This window comes from Pecten maximus, chromosome 3 (genome assembly GCF_902652985.1).
Source record: "Pecten maximus chromosome 3, xPecMax1.1, whole genome shotgun sequence".
In the NCBI taxonomy this organism is placed as follows: Eukaryota; Metazoa; Mollusca; class Bivalvia; order Pectinida; family Pectinidae; genus Pecten; species Pecten maximus.
Window position 1 is genome coordinate 49,644,289 of NC_047017.1, and position 26,083 is coordinate 49,670,371.

General features: G+C 37.0%; 1 protein-coding gene across 1 annotated transcript; it reads right to left on the reverse strand.

Annotated features, from left to right (window-relative positions):
• Positions 1-3,389: 3,389 nt before the first annotated feature.
• LOC117324447 (probable 2-oxoglutarate dehydrogenase E1 component DHKTD1, mitochondrial) lies at positions 3,390-25,365 on the reverse strand. Its single transcript, XM_033880303.1, has 23 exons — positions 25,192-25,365; positions 22,627-22,750; positions 21,910-22,084; positions 21,638-21,745; positions 21,413-21,524; positions 20,231-20,328; positions 18,855-18,918; positions 18,628-18,701; positions 18,027-18,170; positions 17,500-17,615; positions 16,949-17,024; positions 15,683-15,874; positions 15,224-15,325; positions 10,007-10,138; positions 9,541-9,661; positions 8,993-9,132; positions 8,404-8,560; positions 7,599-7,699; positions 7,049-7,150; positions 6,295-6,540; positions 5,699-5,762; positions 5,256-5,341; positions 3,390-4,759 (listed from the first exon to the last, which is right to left on the reverse strand). The coding sequence occupies exons 1-23, from the start codon at positions 25,313-25,315 to the stop codon at positions 4,658-4,660; spliced, it is 2,760 nt and encodes a 919-aa protein (XP_033736194.1). The 5' UTR covers positions 25,316-25,365; the 3' UTR covers positions 3,390-4,657.
• Between the last annotated feature and the right edge of the window lie 718 nt (positions 25,366-26,083).

The window sequence follows — 26,083 nt, forward strand, 5'->3', positions numbered from 1 at the left end:
ATGTATGCTAGATAGATGAAAATAGAAAGTCTTTGTGGTGCTCTGTTTCTTAAGGAATCAAGAAGTCTAATATAAAGTCTTGATAATTTGATTATTTTCTGTAAATACCAAAGTACATAACGTAGACACATGCAACAGAGTTTAAACTCCTCTCGTTCTTACAAATATGTATTCAATGACATAGGCTATCATAATTGTATCTTTGGGTAAGACCCTTTACCCCAGTCATTGCTCTGGTTGGTTTGGTTTTGCGATGTTTAATGTCCTATCAACACCTATGGTCATTTAAGGATGGCCTCCCCTGTGTGCAAGATGCATGAGTGTGGGGAGTGTTTGTTTTGGGAGAAGTAGTATGTATTGTGTATATCCTTGCGATAGCATTGAACTGATGCCGACTTTACAGTGCTACCTCGATAAAGAATACATGTCATTTATTAATCTCCTTGTGGTAGCGTGGAACTGATGCCGACTTTACAGTCCTACCTTGATAAAGAATAAATGTCACGTTACAATGACAATGGGCAAAGCAGTCATCTTGCTTTGAAAATGCTGAGTATTAAGCAGGAGTGAGAAAGTACCATTTTATAGACTTTCAACACATATGTCTCGGCCAGGGGACAGAACCTTAAGACTTCCTCACAGGGGAAAACACTCACCTGAAGGCTGAAAGTGAGGCAGTGTCAAGGGAGACATTTTGGTAGAAGAAAGTTGTTTAAAAAGAAGAGAAACTCATACAATTGGGCAGTGTGTACAATTATCTTGCTCTACCTGTAGAACACCCCATTTGCTCTGGATTATATATAATGGTAGTACCTCCCACATAATGTTCATTGAGGTAGCCACCATCTACTACAAACCAACCAGCCTCAAAATGACCCTGGCTTTTCACAGGATAAAGCCAGAAACAAAATTGGGACAACTAGTTAAGCGAACAGAATAATATCAAAATAGTTATTTAGAAAACATAAACAGTAGTTTGTTTTACAATTACTTTTCTCATTTATTTGAATTTTACTAAATGAAGCTGCTTGAGTAAATTCCTGAAAAGAAAGTTTGGTAGTGGAGTATTGCCAGTCATGCAAATTTTCATCACAACTGATTGTCAGATATATGAGGATGTACATGTGTATAGACCAACTGCTACATACATTGTAAGTTTCAATTTAAAATAAGCTTTGTGACATTTCATGAAAACTACGGGAAAATGTAAATACACATAATACACAAATTTCATGTTTGTGAAGAAAATGGCCACTATCTCCCCTCTGTTGGTCGATCCAAGAATCAAGGATAAAATATTTTAGACATTGACTTCACAAATAAGAAATTTTATGTCACAGCTATATCTCATTTATATATATCTCGTGTATTAATGAAATTCTGATCTGAAGATGATGGCCATAAAACTAGTCTCCAAAGATTGACCAGTTCAAATTAGTTACACTGTTTGTCTTATTATTTTACTGTACAATGTAATATGTTTGAAAAAAAGTTCAACATCAGGGGCATTATCAACACAAAATGTTATCTTAATACATAATACTTCTTGATTGTTTAACTTGTGTAAATAAATTCCCTTATTAAATATTTAAAGAAATATAAATATTTATATATATATATATATAATTATTAATAAATTAATAATTATATCAATAATTAGGTATAATGTTTACTGGTAATACGTACAGTACACGTATCAAATCCACAAAAAAAAATCAAAAAACAAATCGCCATCATAACCCACAGATAGTATGGACAAATATCACCATCACACAACTCTGCTATAAACCCCCACTGAATCGACTATAAACCCTCACTAAATCGACTATAAACCCCCACTAATTGGACTATAAACCCCCACTGAATCGACTATAAACCCCTACTAAATCGACTATAACCCCCCCCTAATTTGACTATAAACCCCCACTAATTTGACTATAAACCCCCACTAATTGGACTATAAACCCCCACTAATTGGACTATAAACACCCACTAATTGGACTATAAACCCCTCCACTAATTGGACTATAAAACCCCACAAATTCGACAATAAACCCCCACTAAATTCAGACACTACTAACTACATAATACAATCGGGCAGTGCTTTAGGAAGTGGGGGACGTTTTATTATGTGAACAGCACTGGTTCATCAATTTATTTAGTGTAATGTAACATCTTTGGCATACTCTAAATCTTGACCTGCAGATGTTTATACAAGACTTTGCCAAGACTTTCCTAGAAGATTGGATCACTAGATAAATTCTTATTTGATAAATTATCAACTCTCTGGTCCAATCTGTCCATTTGTTTGGACCTTGATGCCTTTGTAGGAAGGTGGTAAATATCAGGATATCGAATACAATCTAAATATCAGGATATCGTATACAATCTAAATATCAGGATATCGTATACAACCTAAATATCAGGATATCGTATACAATCTAAATATCAGGATATCGTATACAACCTAAATATCAGGATATCGTATACAATCTAAATATCAGGATATCGTATACAACCTAAATATCAGGATATCGTATACAATCTAAATATCAGGATATCGTATACAACATAAATATCAGGATATCGTATACAATCTAAATATCAGGATATCGTATACAACCTAAATATCAGGATATCGTATACAATCTAAATATCAGGATATCGTATACAACCTAAATATCAGGATATCGTATACAATCTAAATATCAGGATATCGTATACAACCTAAATATCAGGATATCGTATACAATCTAAATATCAGGATATCGTATACAACCTAAATATCAGGATATCGTATACAATCTAAATATCAGGATATCGTATACAACCTAAATATCAGGATATCGTATACAATCTAAATATCAGGATATCGTATACAACATAAATATCAGGATATCGTATACAATCTAAATATCAGGATATCGTATACAATCTAAATATCAGGATATCGTATACAACATAAATATCAGGATATCGTATACAACATAAATATCAGGATATCGTATACAACCTAAATATCAGGATATCGTATACAACCTAAATATCAGGATATCGTATACAATCTAAATATCAGGATATCGTATACAATCTAAATATCAGGATATCGTATACAACATAAATATCAGGATATCGTATACAACCTAAATATCAGGATATCGTATACAACCTAAATATCAGGATATCGTATACAACCTAAATATCAGGATATCCTATACAACCTTAATAACTGGATATATAACCTAAATATCACAATAAAGATAATTTTCAAAAAGTAATGATTGTGAAGTTCACCAGTAGCAGCAATAGCAAAATGATAATACCTTAGTTTCAAAAATACAAACAGAAGATAGAGGCACCATCATGCGAAACTAGTTTGCCATTAAAGGTTAGTATCTAACTTAATTGGTAACGATACGTACTTGAGCTTGTCGTGATTAATTCCTTCTGTATATATTTATATATTTCATTAATCGCCCTACATACCTTGAGTATCCACACCAAAACAAAGCACTCAATTGAATAACCCACTTCCCGTGGAACGGACTTTGTCTCAATTTTCCTGTTTAATTTCAAAATATATACATTTTCGTAATTGCTATATGTTAGACTGAGCAAATAGTTTGAAATGTAATAAATTTCAGAAAAAAATGTATGCATTTAATCTGTTACCAGAGGATTTCACACATGAAATACGAAATTAATGCATATAGTTAAAAGAAAACAACAGGGAGCTGGAAATAAATCAAAATTAAGGGAAAACATGCTGCAGTATAATTATTTTACTGAAATAATACTTGGACCATGCCACAAGGCATAGGTGGTTATCAATGGATTTTAAGACTAAAAATATTCCCAAAATACTTTGAAGAAACAAAAGTATCACAGTACTGTTATCACAACTCAGATTATTATCTAGCGAATACTGATTTCACAATCCTGAAGACCATCACAGAATACTGTATATATTTGAGAAGCGAGATTTTTTATAAAACCAATTTCTTAAGTAAGCAATAACTTTCTGAGTAAAACTTAATAAGTTCTGCTTGTAATGCTTCAATAAAATGTGATTTTTTCCCTATAAAAGAAATTGACAATACACCATATCATTTCTAATACATGTAACAAATACTAACATAATGCTGCATTAATGGACTACATACATTCTGTACTACATAACTGAAATCAAATGTACATATTACAGAAGTTGTGACAAACTGATTGTAATGTATAAGTAATCACCATGTAAACAAGATATTGTTAATTTCCTTACAAAAAAAAAAACAAAAATGCAAATATTTCTTCATAAAATATGAATGTTACTAATTTCTGTTACAACAGAAACTTCATGAAATCATAAGCCTGTCCTGGTTACTACCAAAAATGCACCCAAACCACGATCCATATATGTATGATACATATACTACATAGATATGAACTTAGGTTGGGGATTGTGTCCCGGTGTCCGTTACAATGAGTTTCATTGATTTTTTTTTGTAACAGATTCATCAATTTATATCTTACAGACAGTTTCAAGGGTTTCCACCTTTAAGATGGTAGCAGTCAATTTGTTTGCAAGTTTGCAGTAATAAGTCTGAGTAATTTCCTCACATACAGAAGAACCAGTCATACAGCAGTTAATAGATCATGGACATGGTCAGCTGAAGGTATCCAGCATCAGTTGTTGTACTTCTGCCCGGTGTACCTCCCCAATCCCCGTGGCTGGACAGCTCAAGTGGTCGCGACCAACATACCGTAGCTAGTAGGAAATAAAATATGTCATACAATCAAAAGGTAAAAATACTTAAAGACGTTGATAGTATGTCTTGGCCAAATAAAAAAATATCAGATGTAAGCATTCTTTATTGTTATTTTTTGTGCTTACTTATTAAATAAATATGCTCTTTGTTAAATTCATTGGTTTTATCTCACAAACATTAAGTTTGCCCTATTTTCAAAAGCAGAATATAAGTATGTGAGAACTGAACAGGCTAAATTTGTCATATGTACAAACAATTTTGTTAGAGAGTACCCCCCCCCCCTCCCTCCCTCCCTCAGTAGATAAATTGTTTATATGTACAAATCATTTTGTTAGAGAGTACCGCCCAGTAGATAAATTGTTTATATGTACAAACAATTTTTTTTTAGAGAGTACCCTTCAGTAGATAAATTGTTTATCTGTACAAACAATTTTTTAGAGAGTACCCGGTAGGTAAATTGTTTATTTGTACAAATAAATCATAAAGGATTCTTACCTTACGTCCTACAAGGTTTTCAAACCTAGGAGAGACAAATGTCCAGGCTCCCATGTTACGATGTTCCTCCTGACTCCACACAAAATCTATCATCATACAAATTTAAATGTCAAAGATGTCATCTTCCTCTGGTATTTTAAATCAACAGCAATATAATCTGCAGCAAATAATCTTTTTTCACTTATTTTTTTCTTTAACAGATTAAATGTACTGTCAGTGCTTAAATCATGGCATATTGATACACTGAACTAATATGATATATCTATGAGAGGTTGACCTACAGCTGGTATATGGAGATACAGTACTGACTATAGAATAATCTATAAGGATACATTTTACAATTGACATGCCAGTATACCTCCACACCTACAGCTAAGGCACTGCCTAATCATAAGTTAATTAAATCGGATTGCTACTGAACACATCGAGAAACTGTATGTTACCTGTAGCACTTGGAAACTTAAGAAGTTCTGTCTGTAGTTCTGCTGTAGGAAATGGACATAGACTCTGAAATATACATAAACAACATTGTAACGATAGAATTACTAGAATATATAGTTAAATGTGAAATAAAATCTAAAAGTATTTTAATATGGTAACAAGTAAATAAATTAAATCAAAGTTATGATTAAATTAGAATTTTTATCACAACTTTGCATTTGATACTAGAAATGTTTAAGTAAGTAATTTACTATTTTCTTTTCAGCAAACATTGTTTATGAGGTACACTTATTGACTCCAGAGTAGCATGTGTAGATAAGAAGAAAAATAGAAAGGCACACATCACATGTAGATCCATGCTTGTCTTTGTCAAATTCATACATAACCTTGATGGACAGAGTTGCTGTATATATGAACATAATTACAATTATTGTAATTCAATAAAACAGACTTTTTTTAATTGATTGATAATTGTCTTTTTTTCCCCCTTAAAGTTCTAATTAAAAAGATGTCTGAAAAAGTAAGCAGACATAACATACATAATATAACTCATTTTGATGTTAATATACAAACTAACATTAACCCCACAGTCACTTACCTCCAGCCTTACAATAGCGGAGTCCTGGAGATTTCTACTCTCCCTCTCTTTCTTGAGGTTGTAGAAATGCTTGCCTGTACAGAATATAACCTTCGTGACCTTGTCGCCTTTGACCCCAGGATCACCAAGGACAGGTTTAAAGCTAGTACCTGGTGCCATGTCTGATAGGGAGGATGTGGCAGCTGACAGACGGAGCAGAACCTTCGGGGCTACCACAACGAGGGGCTTACGGAAGTTACGCACCATCTGTAAAATATCATCTATCTAATAACAATCCTACCACAACGAGGGGCTTACAGAAGTTACGCACCATCTGTAAAAATATCATCTATCAAATAACAATCTTTTTAAATAATAATCACATGACTGAGTTGTTAAATTCTACAAAAAAATCCTTTATTTGCTGGTAACTTTTGTGTATAATCTACTTCACATTGTCGATCATTAATGTTATTTTTTTCTAGCATACTTTGCAGGGTGATCCCATTGTTACTAGGGATAAATCTTACACAGGGTATGGAAAGACAGCTGGCATGCACTTTGACACGAAGCACAATAATGTAACATCATTATTTTATGGTTTAGCCACATTGCAATTTGATAATGTCATCCATTTCAACATGAGATTCTATTAATCTCGCACACCAACAAAACTGTCTTATTGAGATTAGTACTGTTTAGGCAAGTGTCGATAGTGATCCACCATAAGCAGAGCTGATAACATGACGATGATTCTAGTTATAGATTTACTGACCTGTCTCCTCAGCAGGTGGAAGTACTGGGCCGAAGTTGTAGGATTGGCTACCTGGAGGTTGACATGGTCACTGTCCACCTTGTGTTCACTACTGTCACACATCTGTAAGGTTATAGGACAACTGTAAATCCATGTTTATAATACAGTCAGTGTCTGGGAGGCAAGAAATCTGCCATAGAATATTCCACTTATATTTACCATAAATTGTTTCAACATGCCTGAAATCATGCAAATCAAATTTTAACAGATTAATGCAATGCAAGGTGACTTTGCACAGCCAGAAAACAGAACACATTATAGAAACAATTAATGTATTGTCTTAGTGCTATCATGAATTAGGGCAAAGCATTCACTGTGAAATGTGCTAAAATTATATTACAGCTAAAATATGTACACTGACAATATATATCCCTGCTTTACTGACAGTCACTATGTCTACCAGTCTGACTGGAAAGTAACATGAAATCAATATAGATGATGAGGAAAGTGTATATTACTGCTACAGTAGTTACTGCTTGTACCAGTACATACAGTAAATACTCAAGTTTACCTGTAGGAACCTTTCCATACGACAAGACGAGTGTTCTGGTCCGGCTCCATCCATACCATGTGGTAGTAACATAACAAGACCAGACTGTAACAACCACTTGTCTGTAAAAAAAAGAAAAAACCACTGAGACTTAAGTCTGTAACAGAAAAAGGCTAGAGTCTGCACCAAAATAAGACTGAAGTCTGTAACAAAACACACAGACTAAAGTCTAGTAACAAAACACAAAGACTAAAGTATGTAACAAAACACACAGACTAAAGTATGTAACAAAACACACAGACTAAAGTCTATCACAGCCACTTGTCTGTGACAAATCACATTGACTACATATTCTAACAAGATATCCATGTTTTGTTCTATCTACTCTGTGTGATCTTTTCTCTACTTTACTGATCTGATAACAAGGAAGCCTACATATAAAATTTAAGTGAGATTGTAAAGAATTAGAAATCGCAATACTACACTCCAAATGTCAGCAATTTTGTTTTCTGGACCAGACTCAAAATAAAACCAGAACACCAAGATTTAACACCCGCAGTGACATTGTAACAGTTTTAAATATTAAAGATGTACTTTTCAAACTAATTTCCTGGACCCAGTTTTCATGTAAACTAAAACACACTGTGAGGTAAAAAATTTCATGATTTTATTAAGTTTAAGTTAAAGCATGATCTAGTGTACTTCCAAAATAACATCTGTAAAATTTAAATTTCAAATAATTGACGGTTGTCAGCGATCATCAGTTTTTCACATTTAAATGAGAGTTATCTCCACTTTACCCTGCTACCTCCAGCTTCAGACCTACCCTCTCCACTGGCAATGTAAGTGTCAATGATGATCTGAGCTCCATTAAAGAAATCTCCAAACTGGGCCTCCCAGATAACCAGATTGTTTGGGTTCTCAAGACTCATTCCATACTCAAAGCCAAGGACCGCCTCCTCAGTCAGGGCACTGTTGGCAACCTTCATAGAAATAACATTTATAATAAAACTGGGTGTCCAACTGCTTCTAAACATACAAAAGGAATGAGAATTAAACGTAAATGTATGAGAGATGATGAAATCAGAATTTTTCAAATGTTTTTTTTTCTTTTTACAACAGATAAAGTGTCTCTCACAACTCCCGAAATTAAACACAACTATATCTGCCAAGGGTTCATGGAATGTAACGTAATCAGAAGCCTTGGCTAGCGAAGATGGTATAGAACCGACTAAATTATTATATGCCTCATACACTCAAAAGCTAAAGGCTGAACATAATGAACAAGTACATCAAAATCAAGTGTACCTGTGTATATTTTGACCTTTACCAGTTAGATGTGATGTTAATGTAATAGATGAAGAGTCATTCTATCACTCCATAAGAGAACAATAAATTGTGTATAGGTGTTATACCTCCATGAAGCCTGTCTGCTGGTCAGACATGTGGTTTAGGGGGATAACAATGTCATCTGTCTCCTGGTCCACGATCATCCCGTGTCGGTGACTAAACGTACCACGTCCAACATCCTGTCCACTGATCCGCACATTAAAGCCTAATGAGTGTAGAGAATTCAATAAACACAACTGTCTAAAAAGTCTGAAAAACATCTTTGTATACACCAGATGAAGGTGAAGGGTGAAAACCGTGTATACTAAATAATTTCAATTTTTGCCTTAGTCATCAGTCTCATCAATTTTAACTCTTTAAATTGCTTTATAAAAAAATAAAAAGAATGGACATACACAAATACCAACAAATGTATTAACAAATCTGAAAGTAGTCTTTACAAGGAAATGAGTCAAGACTAACAGTAACCTGTTCAGGAGTGCAGTAACCTGGTCAGGAGTGCAGTAACCTGGCCAGGAGTGCAGTAACCTGGTCAGGAGTGCAGTAACCTGGCCAGGAGTGCAGTAACCTGGCCAGGAGAGCAGTAATCTAGTTTGGAAATATAAAGCCTTACCTTGGTACATGAGAGAACCAAATGCGAGAGCCTCAGCAGTTGCCCAGTCGAGGTCACGCCCCTCAGTTACCCTTTGTATCCGTCGCTCTACATGGGTCTTCTGTATGGTGGGGTGCACATTCTGTACAAAGCAAAGATTAAACTACCTTATCCATCTGTCTTCATGCTTTAGGATATAGAGATACAACTAAGAAAAATCAGTTAACTTTTTCACTGGCTATTTCACTCAAATTCACATAATTTCATCTGCTGATATAAACTCTAGAATACTGGTAAAATCCATACCAAGGACATCGGGCACAGCTGCAGAGGACAAATTATGTATGTATCCAGACATATTAATCAACAGGATAATTGAAGTTACACTCAGATGAATGAAATATTTACCTGGTTGGGTCCAGGTACAATGTATAAAGGGGTCATACTACTGGGTTGGGGGATATGTCTAGAGATAAAGCAATTTTACCTGGTCCTGTGGTATATCCACTGATTTGGCTCCAACAAATTTGAGGATGTCTTGTTCCACACCGGTGTCCCATGTTGTCACAGAATCAGATGCCTGGACCAGCCCAGACCACTGTTGCTGAAGATGTCGCTGCTGTAAACAAATCAGTCAGAAGTCTGTTTACTTGTCACATCATTGGTAAATAATTCTAAAACAATACTGGTAATTAAAGGGCCACCATATCATTATATGTGATTTTTACCTGATTTATTGAGATAAGAACCTTCTTACCTGTAGGAGAGCATGAGCCTACAAGTACTTACCTGTAGGGAGAGCATGAGCCTACAAGTACTTACCTGTAGGAGAGCATGAGTCTACAAGTATTTACCTGTAGGAGAGTATGAGCCTACAGGTACTTACCTGTAGGAGAGCATGAGCCTACAAGTACTTACCTGTATGAGAGATGAGTCTACAAGTATTTACCTGTGGGAGAGTATGAGACTACAAGTACTTACCTGTAGGAAAGCATGAGCCTACAAGTATTTACATGTGGGGAGTATGAGCCTACAAGTACTTACCTGTGGGAGAGCATGAGTCTACAAGTATTTACCTGTGGGAGAGTATGAGCCTACAAGTATTTAACTGTGGGAGAGCATGAGCCTACAAGTACTTACCTGTAGGAGAGTATGAGTCTACAAGTACTTACCTGTAGGAGAGTATGGGCCTACAAGTATTTACCTGTGGGAGAGTATGAGCCTACAAGTATTTACTTGTAAGAGAACATGAGCCTACAAGTACTTACCTGTAGGAGAGCATGAGCCTACAAGTATTTACCTGTAGGAGATCATGAGCCTACAAGTACTTACCTGTAGGAGAGTATGAGTCTACAAGTACTTACCTGTAGGAGAGTATGGGCCTACAAGTATTTACCTGTGGGAGAGTATGAGCCTACAAGTATTTACTTGTAAGAGAACATGAGCCTACAAGTACTTACCTGTAGGAGAGCATGAGCCTACAAGTATTTACTTGTAAGAGAACATGAGCCTACAAGTACTTACCTGTAGGAGAGCATGAGCCTACAAGTACTTACCTGTAGGAGAGTATGAGCCTACAAGTACTTACCTGTAGGAGAGTATGAGCCTACAAGTACTTACCTGTAGGAGAGCATGAGCCTACAAGTACTTACCTGTAGGAGAGTATGAGCCTACAAGTACTTACCTGTAGGAGAGCATGAGCCTACAAGTACTTACCTGTAAGAGAACATGAGCCTACAAGTACTTACCTGTAGGAGAGTATGAGTCTACAAGTACTTACCTGTAGGAGAGTATGAGCCTACAAGTACTTACCTGTAGGAGAGTATGAGTCTACAAGTACTTACCTGTAGGAGAGTATGAGTCTACAAGTACTTACCTGTAGGAGAGTATGAGTCTACAAGTACTTACCTGTAGGAGAGTATGAGTCTACAAGTACTTACCTGTAGGAGAGTATGAGTCTACAAGTACTTACCTGTAGGAGAGTATGAGTCTACAAGTACTTACCTGTAGGAGAGTATGAGTCTACAAGTACTTACCTGTAGGAGAGTATGAGTCTACAAGTACTTACCTGTAGGAGAGCATGAGCCTACAAGTACTTACCTGTAGGAGAGTATGAGTCTACAAGTATTTACCTGTAGGAGAGCATGAGCCTACAAGTACTTACCTGTAGGAGAGTATGCCTACAAGTACTTACCTGTAGGAGAGTATGAGTCTACAAGTACTTACCTGTGGGAGAGTATGAGTCTACAAGTACTTACCTGTAGGAAAGCATGAGCCTACAAGTATTTACATGTGGGGAGTATGAGCCTACAAGTACTTACCTGTGGGAGAGCATGAGTCTACAAGTATTTACCTGTGGGAGAGTATGAGCCTACAAGTATTTAACTGTGGGAGAGCATGAGCCTACAAGTACTTACCTGTAGGAGAGTATGAGTCTACAAGTACTTACCTGTAGGAGAGTATGGGCCTACAAGTATTTACCTGTGGGAGAGTATGAGCCTACAAGTATTTACTTGTAAGAGAACATGAGCCTACAAGTACTTACCTGTAGGAGAGCATGAGCCTACAAGTATTTACCTGTAGGAGATCATGAGCCTACAAGTACTTACCTGTAGGAGAGTATGAGTCTACAAGTACTTACCTGTAGGAGAGTATGGGCCTACAAGTATTTACCTGTGGGAGAGTATGAGCCTACAAGTATTTACTTGTAAGAGAACATGAGCCTACAAGTACTTACCTGTAGGAGAGCATGAGCCTACAAGTATTTACTTGTAAGAGAACATGAGCCTACAAGTACTTACCTGTAGGAGAGCATGAGCCTACAAGTACTTACCTGTAGGAGAGTATGAGCCTACAAGTACTTACCTGTAGGAGAGTATGAGCCTACAAGTACTTACCTGTAGGAGAGCATGAGCCTACAAGTACTTACCTGTAGGAGAGTATGAGCCTACAAGTACTTACCTGTAGGAGAGCATGAGCCTACAAGTACTTACCTGTAAGAGAACATGAGCCTACAAGTACTTACCTGTAGGAGAGTATGAGTCTACAAGTACTTACCTGTAGGAGAGTATGAGCCTACAAGTACTTACCTGTAGGAGAGTATGAGTCTACAAGTACTTACCTGTAGGAGAGTATGAGTCTACAAGTACTTACCTGTAGGAGAGTATGAGTCTACAAGTACTTACCTGTAGGAGAGTATGAGTCTACAAGTACTTACCTGTAGGAGAGTATGAGTCTACAAGTACTTACCTGTAGGAGAGTATGAGTCTACAAGTACTTACCTGTAGGAGAGTATGAGTCTACAAGTACTTACCTGTAGGAGAGTATGAGTCTACAAGTACTTACCTGTAGGAGAGCATGAGCCTACAAGTACTTACCTGTAGGAGAGTATGAGTCTACAAGTATTTACCTGTAGGAGAGCATGAGCCTACAAGTACTTACCTGTAGGAGAGTATGCCTACAAGTACTTACCTGTAGGAGAGTATGAGTCTACAAGTACTTACCTGTGGGAGAGTATGAGTCTACAAGTACTTACCTGTAGGAGAGTATGAGTCTACAAGTATTTACCTGTAGGAGAGTATGAGTCTACAAGTACTTACCTGTAGGAGAGTATGAGTCTACAAGTACTTACCTGTAGGAGAGTATGAGTCTACAAGTACTTACCTGTAGGAGAGTATGAGTCTACAAGTATTTACCTGTAGGAGAGTATGAGTCTACAAGTACTTACCTGTAGGAGAGTATGAGTCTACAAGTACTTACCTGTAGGAGAGCATGAGCCTACAAGTACTTACCTGTAGGAGAGTATGAGTCTACAAGTATTTACCTGTAGGAGAGCATGAGCCTACAAGTACTTACCTGTAGGAGAGTATGCCTACAAGTACTTACCTGTAGGAGAGTATGAGTCTACAAGTACTTACCTGTGGGAGAGTATGAGTCTACAAGTACTTACCTGTAGGAAAGCATGAGCCTACAAGTATTTACATGTGGGGAGTATGAGCCTACAAGTACTTACCTGTGGGAGAGCATGAGTCTACAAGTATTTACCTGTGGGAGAGTATGAGCCTACAAGTATTTAACTGTGGGAGAGCATGAGCCTACAAGTACTTACCTGTAGGAGAGTATGAGTCTACAAGTACTTACCTGTAGGAGAGTATGGGCCTACAAGTATTTACCTGTGGGAGAGTATGAGCCTACAAGTATTTACTTGTAAGAGAACATGAGCCTACAAGTACTTACCTGTAGGAGAGCATGAGCCTACAAGTATTTACCTGTAGGAGATCATGAGCCTACAAGTACTTACCTGTAGGAGAGTATGAGTCTACAAGTACTTACCTGTAGGAGAGTATGGGCCTACAAGTATTTACCTGTGGGAGAGTATGAGCCTACAAGTATTTACTTGTAAGAGAACATGAGCCTACAAGTACTTACCTGTAGGAGAGCATGAGCCTACAAGTATTTACTTGTAAGAGAACATGAGCCTACAAGTACTTACCTGTAGGAGAGCATGAGCCTACAAGTACTTACCTGTAGGAGAGTATGAGCCTACAAGTACTTACCTGTAGGAGAGTATGAGCCTACAAGTACTTACCTGTAGGAGAGCATGAGCCTACAAGTACTTACCTGTAGGAGAGTATGAGCCTACAAGTACTTACCTGTAGGAGAGCATGAGCCTACAAGTACTTACCTGTAAGAGAACATGAGCCTACAAGTACTTACCTGTAGGAGAGTATGAGTCTACAAGTACTTACCTGTAGGAGAGTATGAGCCTACAAGTACTTACCTGTAGGAGAGTATGAGTCTACAAGTACTTACCTGTAGGAGAGTATGAGTCTACAAGTACTTACCTGTAGGAGAGTATGAGTCTACAAGTACTTACCTGTAGGAGAGTATGAGTCTACAAGTACTTACCTGTAGGAGAGTATGAGTCTACAAGTACTTACCTGTAGGAGAGTATGAGTCTACAAGTACTTACCTGTAGGAGAGTATGAGTCTACAAGTACTTACCTGTAGGAGAGTATGAGTCTACAAGTACTTACCTGTAGGAGAGCATGAGCCTACAAGTACTTACCTGTAGGAGAGTATGAGTCTACAAGTATTTACCTGTAGGAGAGCATGAGCCTACAAGTACTTACCTGTAGGAGAGTATGCCTACAAGTACTTACCTGTAGGAGAGTATGAGTCTACAAGTACTTACCTGTGGGAGAGTATGAGTCTACAAGTACTTACCTGTAGGAGAGTATGAGTCTACAAGTATTTACCTGTAGGAGAGTATGAGTCTACAAGTACTTACCTGTAGGAGAGTATGAGTCTACAAGTACTTACCTGTAGGAGAGTATGAGTCTACAAGTACTTACCTGTAGGAGAGTATGAGTCTACAAGTATTTACCTGTAGGAGAGTATGAGCCTACAAGTACTTACCTGTAGGAGAGTATGAGACTACAAGTATTTACCTGTAGGAGAGTATGAGCCTACAAGTATTTACCTGTGGGAGAGTATGAGACTACAAGTATTTACCTGTAGGAGAGTATGAGCCTACAAGTATTTACCTGTAGGAGAGTATGAGTCTACAAGTACTTACCTGTGGGAGAGTATGCCTACAAGTACTTACCTGTGGGAGAGTATGAGCCTACAAGTATTTACCTGTAGGAGAGTATGAGACTACAAGTATTTACCTGTAGGAGAGTATGAGCCTACAAGTACTTACCTGTGGAACGTGTGTGTCTACTGTACTCATGTCTTTGGCCAAAGACGCTGACCACTCCTGGATAGCCTTGTCCAGCACCTCCCGCCCACACACACCTTCATCCTGCAAAGGTAGATACCACACAGCTCTCACAATAATTCTAATTGGCTGAACTTCTCAGCATGTGACTTTCCTTAGTACCTCATTTAATTAAATCCTCAAGGCAAGAATCAGACAATTTTTGATCCGATGTTTTGTTTTTTTAGAATAGAAGAAGCATCAATATACAAAAGATGCAATATACTTTCAGCTAAACACCGTTATTGTTCATTCATCTCCATAATAAGCTCTTCTAGATATTTAAAATTTGCAGTATCTCTCTGCATCATTTTGAAAAAACCTTGAATCCTTGATAGTAAGTTGTAGTTTGAGTATAGAAATAAAAAACTTTTTTCCTCATGCTCACTGATAGGTACCCACCACAAGTTTGCTGGCATACATGTCTGGTATACTGGTACGGCTGTTGATGGTCCGATACATGGTAGGCTGGGTAAAAGATGGATCATCTATCTCATTGTGTCCATACTTCCGGAAACATATGAAGTCAATTATGACATCCTTACGGAATTTGTTCCTATAATCCATGGCTATAGCTGTGGCTCTCATTACATCCTGTAAATAATCACAGTTACCTACGTATACAATCACAGAAAACTAGGAGGGTCCTAAATGGAAGGAGGTTAAATTGGATAGTTTTATTTCTTTAATGGTTTAATCACCAGGTGAACAGCTAGAGTCATTTTGATGTTGTGTCTCCTTGTTGTAGCTGGTGGCTCCTTCACTTAAAGCATACATGTGTCGCATTAAAATTCAAAACAAATAAGGTAAATGTTTTTAAAAGACACAATAATCACAATGTAGAGTGGTCTTTGTTCTTAACTTCCTGAGAAATAGATAGCTCTTTGGAGGGATTGTATCACACATCTCAGATCTTTGGAGGGATTGTACCACACATCTCAGATCTTTGGAGGGATTGTACCACCCATCTCAGATCTTTGGAGGGATTGTACCACACATCTCAGATCTTTGGAGGGATTGTACCACACATCTCAGATCTTTGGAGGGATTGTACCACACATCTCAGATCTTTGGAGGGATTGTACCACACATCTCAGATCTTTGGAGGGATTGTATCACACATCTCAGATCTTTGGAGGGATTGTACCACACATCTCAGATCTTTGGAGGGATTGTACCACCCATCTCAGATCTTTGGAGGGATTGTACCACACATCTCAGATCTTTGGAGGGATTGTACCACACATCTCAGATCTTTGGAGGGATTGTACCACACATCTCAGATCTTTGGAGGGATTGTACCACACATCTCAGATCTTTGGAGGGATTGTATCACACATCTCAGATCTTTGGAGGGATTGTACCACACATCTCAGATCTTTGGAGGGATTGTATCACACATCTCAGATCTTTGGAGGGATTGTATCACACATCTCAGATCTTCACCTGGACTTGCCTAAATCTGATGCTCTAATGACTAGCATGGCCCCTACCTGCACTCATGAACAGAGCTAGTCTAGAGAAAACATCAGAGAAATGACTTTAGAATGACAATATCCCATTTTCTCCTTAAAAGTATCTATGGAGTATCGCTACTCAGTACACCTCCTCTGACTCGGTCTTAGGTACAAGTACAATGTACAAGTCTAAGATTACTGATCTACTTACCTCGGGAGAATCAGCATTAACGTGAATGATAGGGTAACTGTTCATTTTGGCCAAGTCACTGCAATACCTTGAGGACCTGAAGTGAATTAAGATAAAATGGTATGGAAGGAGAAACTCACAGAGTAACTTTTCTTTATACAGGTGTATTGAACTTCTCTGAAAACAAGTTTAATGTTATATACATTACAAAAATCATATTTAACAATGACAGTAACCTCATCAAGAAAAAGTATTTGTTTTACCAACCCGCCATAATCTTTGTGTGTTATATCTAGGAGCATAATGTCAAACACCAGTAATCGGACACTCTTTCAAAAAATACAGTTGATCATCATATACATCTACTACCTAAATTATTACCCATCACATACAAAAACCACAACTTGTAATATTTTATATCTGATTGCTGATATTTCTAGCTGATATATTCGATATTTACTGATATAATGTCCTAATTTCCTGTGGTTGAAGCTTACCTGTTCCACTCTGCTGTTAAACAATAATGAATATTTATCATCCACAATCTCCCTCTAAAAATAGAGAATACCTACCTGCCTCGTTCTGCCTCCGTAGTAAATCCAACCTGGTTGTTGATGATTAGATGCACACTTCCTCCAACTCTGAAGTGAGGACATTCAGCAAACACAAACGTTTCAGCCACAACTCCCTACAACCAAAATCAATACTGATCCACAACTTCCTACAACCAAAACCTATACTGATCCACAAAGTAAGATTACAATAAAAACATCATTCAAACAAGAAATCCCAGAGGGATCTTGGCGTCCACCATTGAATGATCATTATAGGCTCCATGTCAGATTGATCTCCTCTCTATTTTTCCCTTCCTCTTACCAATCTAAATTGAGAAACATCCCTCCAGTACTTTTCAAACAAGAGGAACCCTTTGTATGAAATTAGAGATTTAGCGATAATGGCTGTCTGTTGGCCATGTTGTTTTCAGATTGGTTCCAAAATGCAATATGCATACTTCTGTACTTTCCGAGAAATAGCAATAACAAAAGATAACATCTGATAAGGGTGGGCTAAAAACTAAAAATTAGGCAACATTGTTTACCTGAGCAGAAAAAGATGCGTCTCCATGAACCTGTAGACAAAGCACCTTGTCCCCTGGGGATGTGTCCTCCCCGTGACAGTAGTCTCCCTCTCTCAGGGTCTGTTGTTTGGCTCTTACCTTCCCTGCAGCTACTGGGTTGTTAGCCTGAAACAAACATCCAGTTAAAGACAATACTTAGCTTTATTTACTTCTAAAATCATACATAACCAGTGTGAGTTTAGATGTACATAACTAGTGTAAGTTCAGAGGTTACAAGTTCCGTTTTCTTATATGTTTAAGAAATGGCAGCCCTTCAATGAAGTGAATACCAGGTATTCTACATGTATGGGTATTTATGGGTATCTATTCCCTCTTTAGAGTAAAGTTCCTTGACACAGAATACTTTGAGGGATGTCAGTCAAACTATCTAAATATCAAAATTTTAAACACATTTCTTAGGAATTTGTAATACTGCATCAGAAGACCATCATTCACCATTGTATTTTATTGATGGACATTTCACACCTGTTTGAGATTTCCTCTATTGTTTTATCAGAAATCTCACATCCAAGTGGGGCGGATTTGGAATCAGACAAAATTACTATATTTTTGGAAGTCTCACCTCTAAATGGGAGGGATTTGGAATCAGAGACACATGGACATTTTCACTGCCATATTTCAGATCAACAGATGTATCTACAACATGAAAAAAACAAGGATGGAAATAAAGCAACACTGGTCAACTCATATCTAATACTTAACTGTTTACTCATCTGTATCCACTTTATACCACACAAATAGAATAACTCTTATTACCGTATATTGATACTGTGTCCTTGGTATACATACATAAATGAGAGAGTACATCCCCAGTCCCTTTGGCACCTGGGGGAAGTTCTGTCATCCCTTTCATCTGAAAATCAACATTTTATTTTACAATTTTTACAGCCAATTAAAATAACTGACTTTTATATCAATAAGTTTTTATTGGTAGCAAATTTTTTAACGTCGCAATTCCAATTGTGTTTACAGTGTAATTACATGTGGGTTACAGACATTTTACAGTATGGTTACGTGTGCTTACAATGTAATTACATGTGGGTTAGACATTTTACAGTATGGTTACATGTGTTTACAGTGTAATTACATGTGGGTTACAGACATTTTACAGTATGGTTACATGTGTTTACAATGTAATTACATGTGGGTTACAGACATTTTACAGTATGGTTACATGTGTTTACAGTGTAATTACATGTGGGTTACAGACATTTTACAGTATGGTTACATGTGTTTACAGTGTAATTACATGTGGGTTAGACATTTTACAGTATGGTTACATGTGTTTACAGTGTAATTACATGTTGGTTACAGAGATTTTTACAGTATGGTTACAGAGATTTTACAGTATGGTTATATGTGTTTACAATGTAATTACATGTGGGTTACACACATTTTACAGTATGGTTACATGTGGGTTACAGACATTTTACAGTACGGTTATGTATATTTACAATGTAATTACATGTAGGTTACAAACATTTTACCGTACAGTTACGTGTGTTTACAGTGTAAATACATGTAAGTTACAGTCATGTGTTAACTAGTTTGTTTACAGTACATGTATGTTTACAGGTGTGTACAGTTTACAGTGTGTTTACAGGTGTGTTTACAGGTGTGTTTACAGGTGTGTTAGGTAAACAGTGTGTTAACTGGTTTGTTTACATGTATGTTTACAGGTGTGTACAGTTTACAGTGTGTTTACAGGTGTGTTTACAGGTGTGTTTACAGGTGTGTATACAGGTGTGTTTACAGGTGTGTTAAGTAAACAGTGTGTTAACTGGTTTGTTTACATGTATGTTTACAGGTGTGTACAGTTTACAGTGTGTTTACAGGTGTGTTTACAGGTGTGTTTACAGGTGTGTATACAGGTGTGTTTACAGGTGTGTTAAGTAAACAGTGTGTTAACTGGTTTGTTTACAGGTATGTACAGTTTACAGTGTGTTAACTAGTTTGTTTACGGTACATGTATGGTTACAGGTGTGTACAGTTTACAGTGTGTTTACAGGTGTGTTTACAGGTGTGTTTACAGGTGCGTTTACAGGTATGTTTACAGGTATGTACAGTTTACAGTGTGTTAACTAGTTTGTTTACAGTACATGTATGATTACAGGTGCGAGTTATAAGGGTGTGTTTTACAATGTCCTTTGACAACTCAGGCTTACCTTCTGGTACATGATAACAGGTGGAAACTGTAACATACAGGTCAGGAAGTTCAGTCGTCCTCTGTGGGGCATACATACTACTATATCAGAGATTCCACCTGGGGAAATCAACAATATATGTGTTAACCTTGGGAAGGAAATCCACCATACACATGCTGACCTTCGGTGGGAAATCCACCATACACATGTTGACCTTGGGAGGAGAATCAACCATACACATGTTGACCTTGGGAGGAGAATCAACCATACACATGTTGACCTTGGGAGGGAAATCAACCATACACATGCTGACCTTCGGTGGGAAATCAACCATACACATGTTGACCTTGGGAGGAGAATCAACCATACATATACTGACCTTGAGAGGGAAATCAAACATACACATGTTGACCTTGAGAGGGAAATCAATCATACAAATGTTGACCTTGGGAGGAGAATCAACCATACACATGCTGACCTTGGGAGGGAAATCAACCATACACATGCTGACCTTCGGTGGGAAATCAACCATACACATGTTGACCTTGGTAGGAGAATCAACCATACACATGTTGACCTTGGGAGGAGAATCAACCATACACATGCTGACCTTGGGAGGGAAATCAACCATACACATGTTGACCTTCGGTGGGAAATCAACCATACACATGTTTACCTTCGGTGGGAAATCAACCATACACATGTTGACCTTGGGGGGAGAATCAACCATACATATACTGACCTTGAGAGGGAAATAAATCATACACATGCTGACCTTGGGAGGGAAATCAACCATACACATGTTGACCTTGGGAGGGAAATCAACCATACACATGTTGACCTTGGAAGGGAAATCAACCATACACATGATGACCTTGGGAGGGAAATCAACTATACACATGTTGACCTTGGGAGGGAAATCAATTGTTCACATGTTGACCTTGGGTGGGAAATAAACCATACACATGTTGACCTTGGGAGGGAAATCAACCGTTCACATGTTGACCTTGGGAGGGAAAATAACTATATACATGTTGACCTTGGAAGGGAAATCAACTGTACATATGATAATATAACACCGCAAGGAAATATCAACCATTCGACTCAGTGTGTTTTTCTCTACAGAAACAATAGTGTGCTTTCATTTCAGAAATATGTTTTATATTAATTGGCGATAGATATATGATCAGAAAGTCATCTTACTCTCTGAGCTCTTCTGGAAAATCTCTTTAAACATTCCCATCATACTTTCACCACCTTCTCCCCCGTATCTCTTCACTGTTGTAAACTTGTTGGCCAGGAAATGGTCAAATGCCTGTAATAAGAAAGGAAAGTTGATTTATTAATTATAAATAGTCAAGTGTTGTACAGTGTATAATATAAACTTGCTGTCTATCTATTGAATAACTTTAATATATGTGTATATACCTGGCATCTCATCATAAGTGTTGCTAAGGAAATCTTCTCATCAGGGGAGAATTCCTTGTTTCGTTTTGATTCAAATGCTTCTGCAAACCAATTACGCTCTTCCTCTGTCTGAAGAAGAAAAAGATTGTGTTTGTAGACAACAGCACATAGGATATATACAAAATTATCAAAAGGTCCGAAAAACACTCAAATAACTGTCCAATACTTTTAATACAACAATTTCTTTAACAAACACACATTGTTTTTTATGTTTGGAAGGTACATTAATATACCTCCAGATGGTCAAATTCTACAGCCATGTGTCCACAATACTCCTGGTCCAGAAACCTGACCAGCTCGGAAAGGGTCATTGTAGCCTGGTCAGTATGTAGGATGCCCTCCGTGGAGAATCTGTTCTGACTGTCGACTGACAAACCGTACTTGGAGGGACACAGCTCAGGAACATTCCTTCAGTAATGAGGAACCAGAACAAATAACATTGAATTCTATTCGACTAACAAGTGGTCTTTATGAACCGAAGATGTGACACTTTGTCCTCATTACAAGGACAAATATTACTCAATCTTTATATGAATACAATGTATGAGGAAAATATGTAAATAGCCTCTGATACCAGAATCTAATATAAGTTCAAGTTTAAAATCATATACATGTAGTGGAAGACTTCTTGGGTCAATATTAGGCCCCATTCATAACTGAAATTATTTTGTATTTAAGCCAAATTCCCAAACTTTGTAGTTAACTCCGGAAATTTAGCTACTACTCTGTTCAGTTCACAAGGTTTTGTTTTTTCAAAATACTGACAAAAATGGCCCATTACGAGCCATTACATATGGCACTGTAGTGAAAAGAAAACTTATCCATAATTTCCATGATAAATAGGACATGCACATTTTTTTATCAAACTGTTAATAATGATATTTAGACACTAATATTATTCAAAAGCATATACTTTTGTTGATTTTGTATAATATTGTATCCAACCTTACTCGACAGTCTGCAGACAGAGAGGGTCCAACATGGCTTGTCTATGACCATACTTTCTGTATGCTTCCACCATCCGGTAAACATTGGCATTCTGTGCTCGGTTTGAAATCACATTCTGGCTGATATCTACAAATATTCATAAAGCAAATTATAAAATTATTACTAATGGAACATGGTCATGGTATGTGTTTTTAATCCATTAAATTGTTCTAAACTTAAACATGTCTTTATACAGTCTAAACTAATAATCAATATATATGCATCGTAAAATTAATCACAAAAATGTCACGAAGTGACTGTTAATCTATACAATTGTATCTGGTCTTTGTCAAAAGATAGTTAAGATTACAAACAGCAACATCTATAATATATATAGATACTATGGATACCATACTTGCCAACTTTCCCGATTTAATTGGAGTTTTCCCATTTCAGACTACCTATCCCATTTTCCGATCGAATTGATCAAATAAAGGGTAATCTCCTAATTTGGGGTGACCTCTCTTTATAACCCCTTATTGAGCCCCTATTCATCTTGTTAGTTTCACTTGTAGGCCTATGACAGGTAAGATGCATGTCTGGCTATAAGCATATGTGTAAGGCATGCGTCAGTTAATGACCAACTCATGTGCAATGTTTTTTTTTAACCATAGCAAAATTTGGCACTGCACTGACTGCAAGAGTGATACTATCCGATAAATAAACATTTAATTTAAACCAATTAAGCTGCTGTCAGAATGGTGATGGTGATAGACAGATAGCAATTAAGGATGTCACATCGAACTTAACTCTACAGTATTAGACAATTTTATCAGCTATAATTTTAGTTGTATGACAAATCTTCCATGGAGATTCAGCTACCACATTTAGCTGGAAATAAGCCCCTGCCCACAAATAAGCTCTCCTCTTTATTTTTGCATTATCATCAACAATTAAATAAGCCCACTCCAAATGTTAATGCTGATCTTGTGTACTTGCATGGGAAACAGACTTACCTGGGAGTTAATAAAACCTGTCCAAATCTTAATACTAGGATAGACGACTTTTTTTAATTCATGTGAATCTGTTATTATATATGGAAAGTCAACCATATATGAAAGGTACTAGAGAGATGTTTTTCTTAAAGTGGACCCTGGATGATTTCTGTTATGGTTACTAGTTGTTAGATAATGTTGTAAAATAAAGTATTGTGAAGAAAATATGTGAAAATATTGTATCATTTTTGAGATGCATGGTTTCATGGAATGCACACCTGTACGGGAATGTCATTCCTCCTAGGTACTGACCTATCAAGCTGTGACATCACAAGTTTGAAATATATTCCGCTATATTGTTTATAACCAAATGAGACAGATGAAGCATGAGATCAAATACAGGTATATATGTGATATCAATGTATTTTAATATTTGTCTTTGAACTATATGTTATACTAAAGAGTTTGGTTGTTGGTAAAGTATTATCGCCCTTAGACTGAGCGATCAGTTACAGGCCTCCATCACTTCAAAAAGGCGTCGGGTCCAGAGATCAACACATAGGAGACCCTATACAGTACCACACTCCATGGGCATTTATTTGGGAACCAATGGACCAGACTTGCGCCCTTTTCATTTATAATGGTACAAACGATTGGACCAGAGTTGTTCGTTTATGAAATAAGGATGGACCTGGTGATATTTTGTTGTTTTCATGCGAGCTTTAATAAAGAATTTCAAATTCAATTCGAGCTCTAGGCCTACCAAAAATTAACCCTAAACCTGAATTCTTCAATGGAAGCTGTAACAAGTTACCTGATACCTCTTCTTCGATGCCACTGGTTAGCTGATGTCAGCTCATTCTGATGCATCTTGTAACAATATCTCGCTGTAATCTGGTTGTGCATCATAAAAACTTGGATAAAACTTATCGGTAAAAGGTACTTTATGCCAGTGTCTATTTAGACATTTTTTAAAAACATTCAGAGTGGGAGCTTCTACTACTGAACTGGGGAGTAAGTTCCACGAATCCACCACTCGTCGACTAAAAATTCCCTGCGACTGTTGTCCTGCTGTTTTTTGTATAGTTTTTTTTTATTTCCTCTGGTATTTGTTTGTAACACGTGAAAAGCATGTTTTTATTTAATATGTCTATATTGTCTAGTATTTTGTGAACTTCAATGACATAATTGCGTTTGCTTCTACATTCTAGTGTTGGTAGCCCAAGTTTTTTTAGTCTTTGGTGATATGCATGTATGGCAGATCTTTTATGGAGTGTACTCTTTTTGTGGCTCTTCGTAATATGTTGGCTAAATTTCAATTGGTTGTCAAATGTGACCCCTAGGTCTTTTTTCTTTTACTACTTTCTCAATATGTTTACAAGGAGGAAAGTACTCGGTAGACAATAGAATTTTGAACTAATTTTTAGATGTACAGTGATGTCACTCACTATCCAGTGCTGAAAATAAAGTAGGTGTGTTTCGTGATCGTCCAATCATTAGCAATGACCTTGACCTTATGGCTAAGGCAGTAATTACGATACCTGTTGAGGCGAATGTCAACCAATATTTGGCGGCCTGCAACGTTATATTTACCTGTCAAATCATGTTTCTTCAATGGTTTGTATCCAAACACGCCTTTCTTGGAATGATAACATGCAATTGCTGCTCGATTCAATTGCCCTACTGTGCACAAACAGCGAAGTTTGGACAGTAACATGACTGGTGGCCGGTGTTTGGTTGTTTACGTCTTTTCCTACCTCCGATTGAAGAGTACCATAATTAGAGGTTGTCTCCCCTCGACCACATTATTTTGCGGGAAATATGAATTTGTTTCACATCCGAAAATTGCGATTATTCAAATTCACAATTTGCAGCTCCAGTAGATTACAATACACAATTTATTGCAAATGCATGACTCCCTTAGATAATAATACTATAGCATAACTCTGTATGGTAAACGGATACAAGTAAAAAAATATTTTAAGCAGCTCTTTTTGGTGGACTAGATCTACATGTAGTAGGCCTTAGAGGGATTAGAGACTCCACTAGTTTGGAGACTAACAAAGTCTGCGCTTTTGCATATGTGCACTCAGCCGTTATGCGTGAGTACCGCTGTGTCACTACTACTTGTAGTATACCTATACCAGCAGACATAAGGGAAAATTGGATAATTTTAATTATCATAAGCAATGTAAATGTATTCAGCTTTTAATTGATTCAATAATGAAAAACCTGCTAAAAAATAAATATCTGATACAAAATTTTAATAACTTTCAAAACAAAAATATGTTTCAAAAACTTAAACATTGTACATGGAATTTATTCGGCTTTTCACAGATTCAAAAATTGAAACGATCGGTTGAGATTTGTTTGGAGAAAAGTGGTTCACAATACAGTAGTGTAGTTAACTTGATGTCACCTCGCTATGCCATTACTAACAGATATAGTTTCCAATCCCTGTATGTAAATCCATGACTCCCTTTGC

Coding starts and splice junctions, on each gene's coding strand:
- LOC117324447 (XM_033880303.1), bottom strand. CDS start 25,315: ATGTTACTGTCCAAACTTCGCTGTTTGTGCACAGTAGGGCAATTGAAT. Junction 20,329..21,412: donor TTTCCAGAAGAGCTCAGAGA/GTAAGATGACTT, acceptor TGATTTCCCCAG/GTGGAATCTCTGATATAGTA. Junction 8,561..8,992: donor AGCAGACAGGCTTCATGGAG/GTATAACACCTA, acceptor ATTTCTATGAAG/GTTGCCAACAGTGCCCTGAC.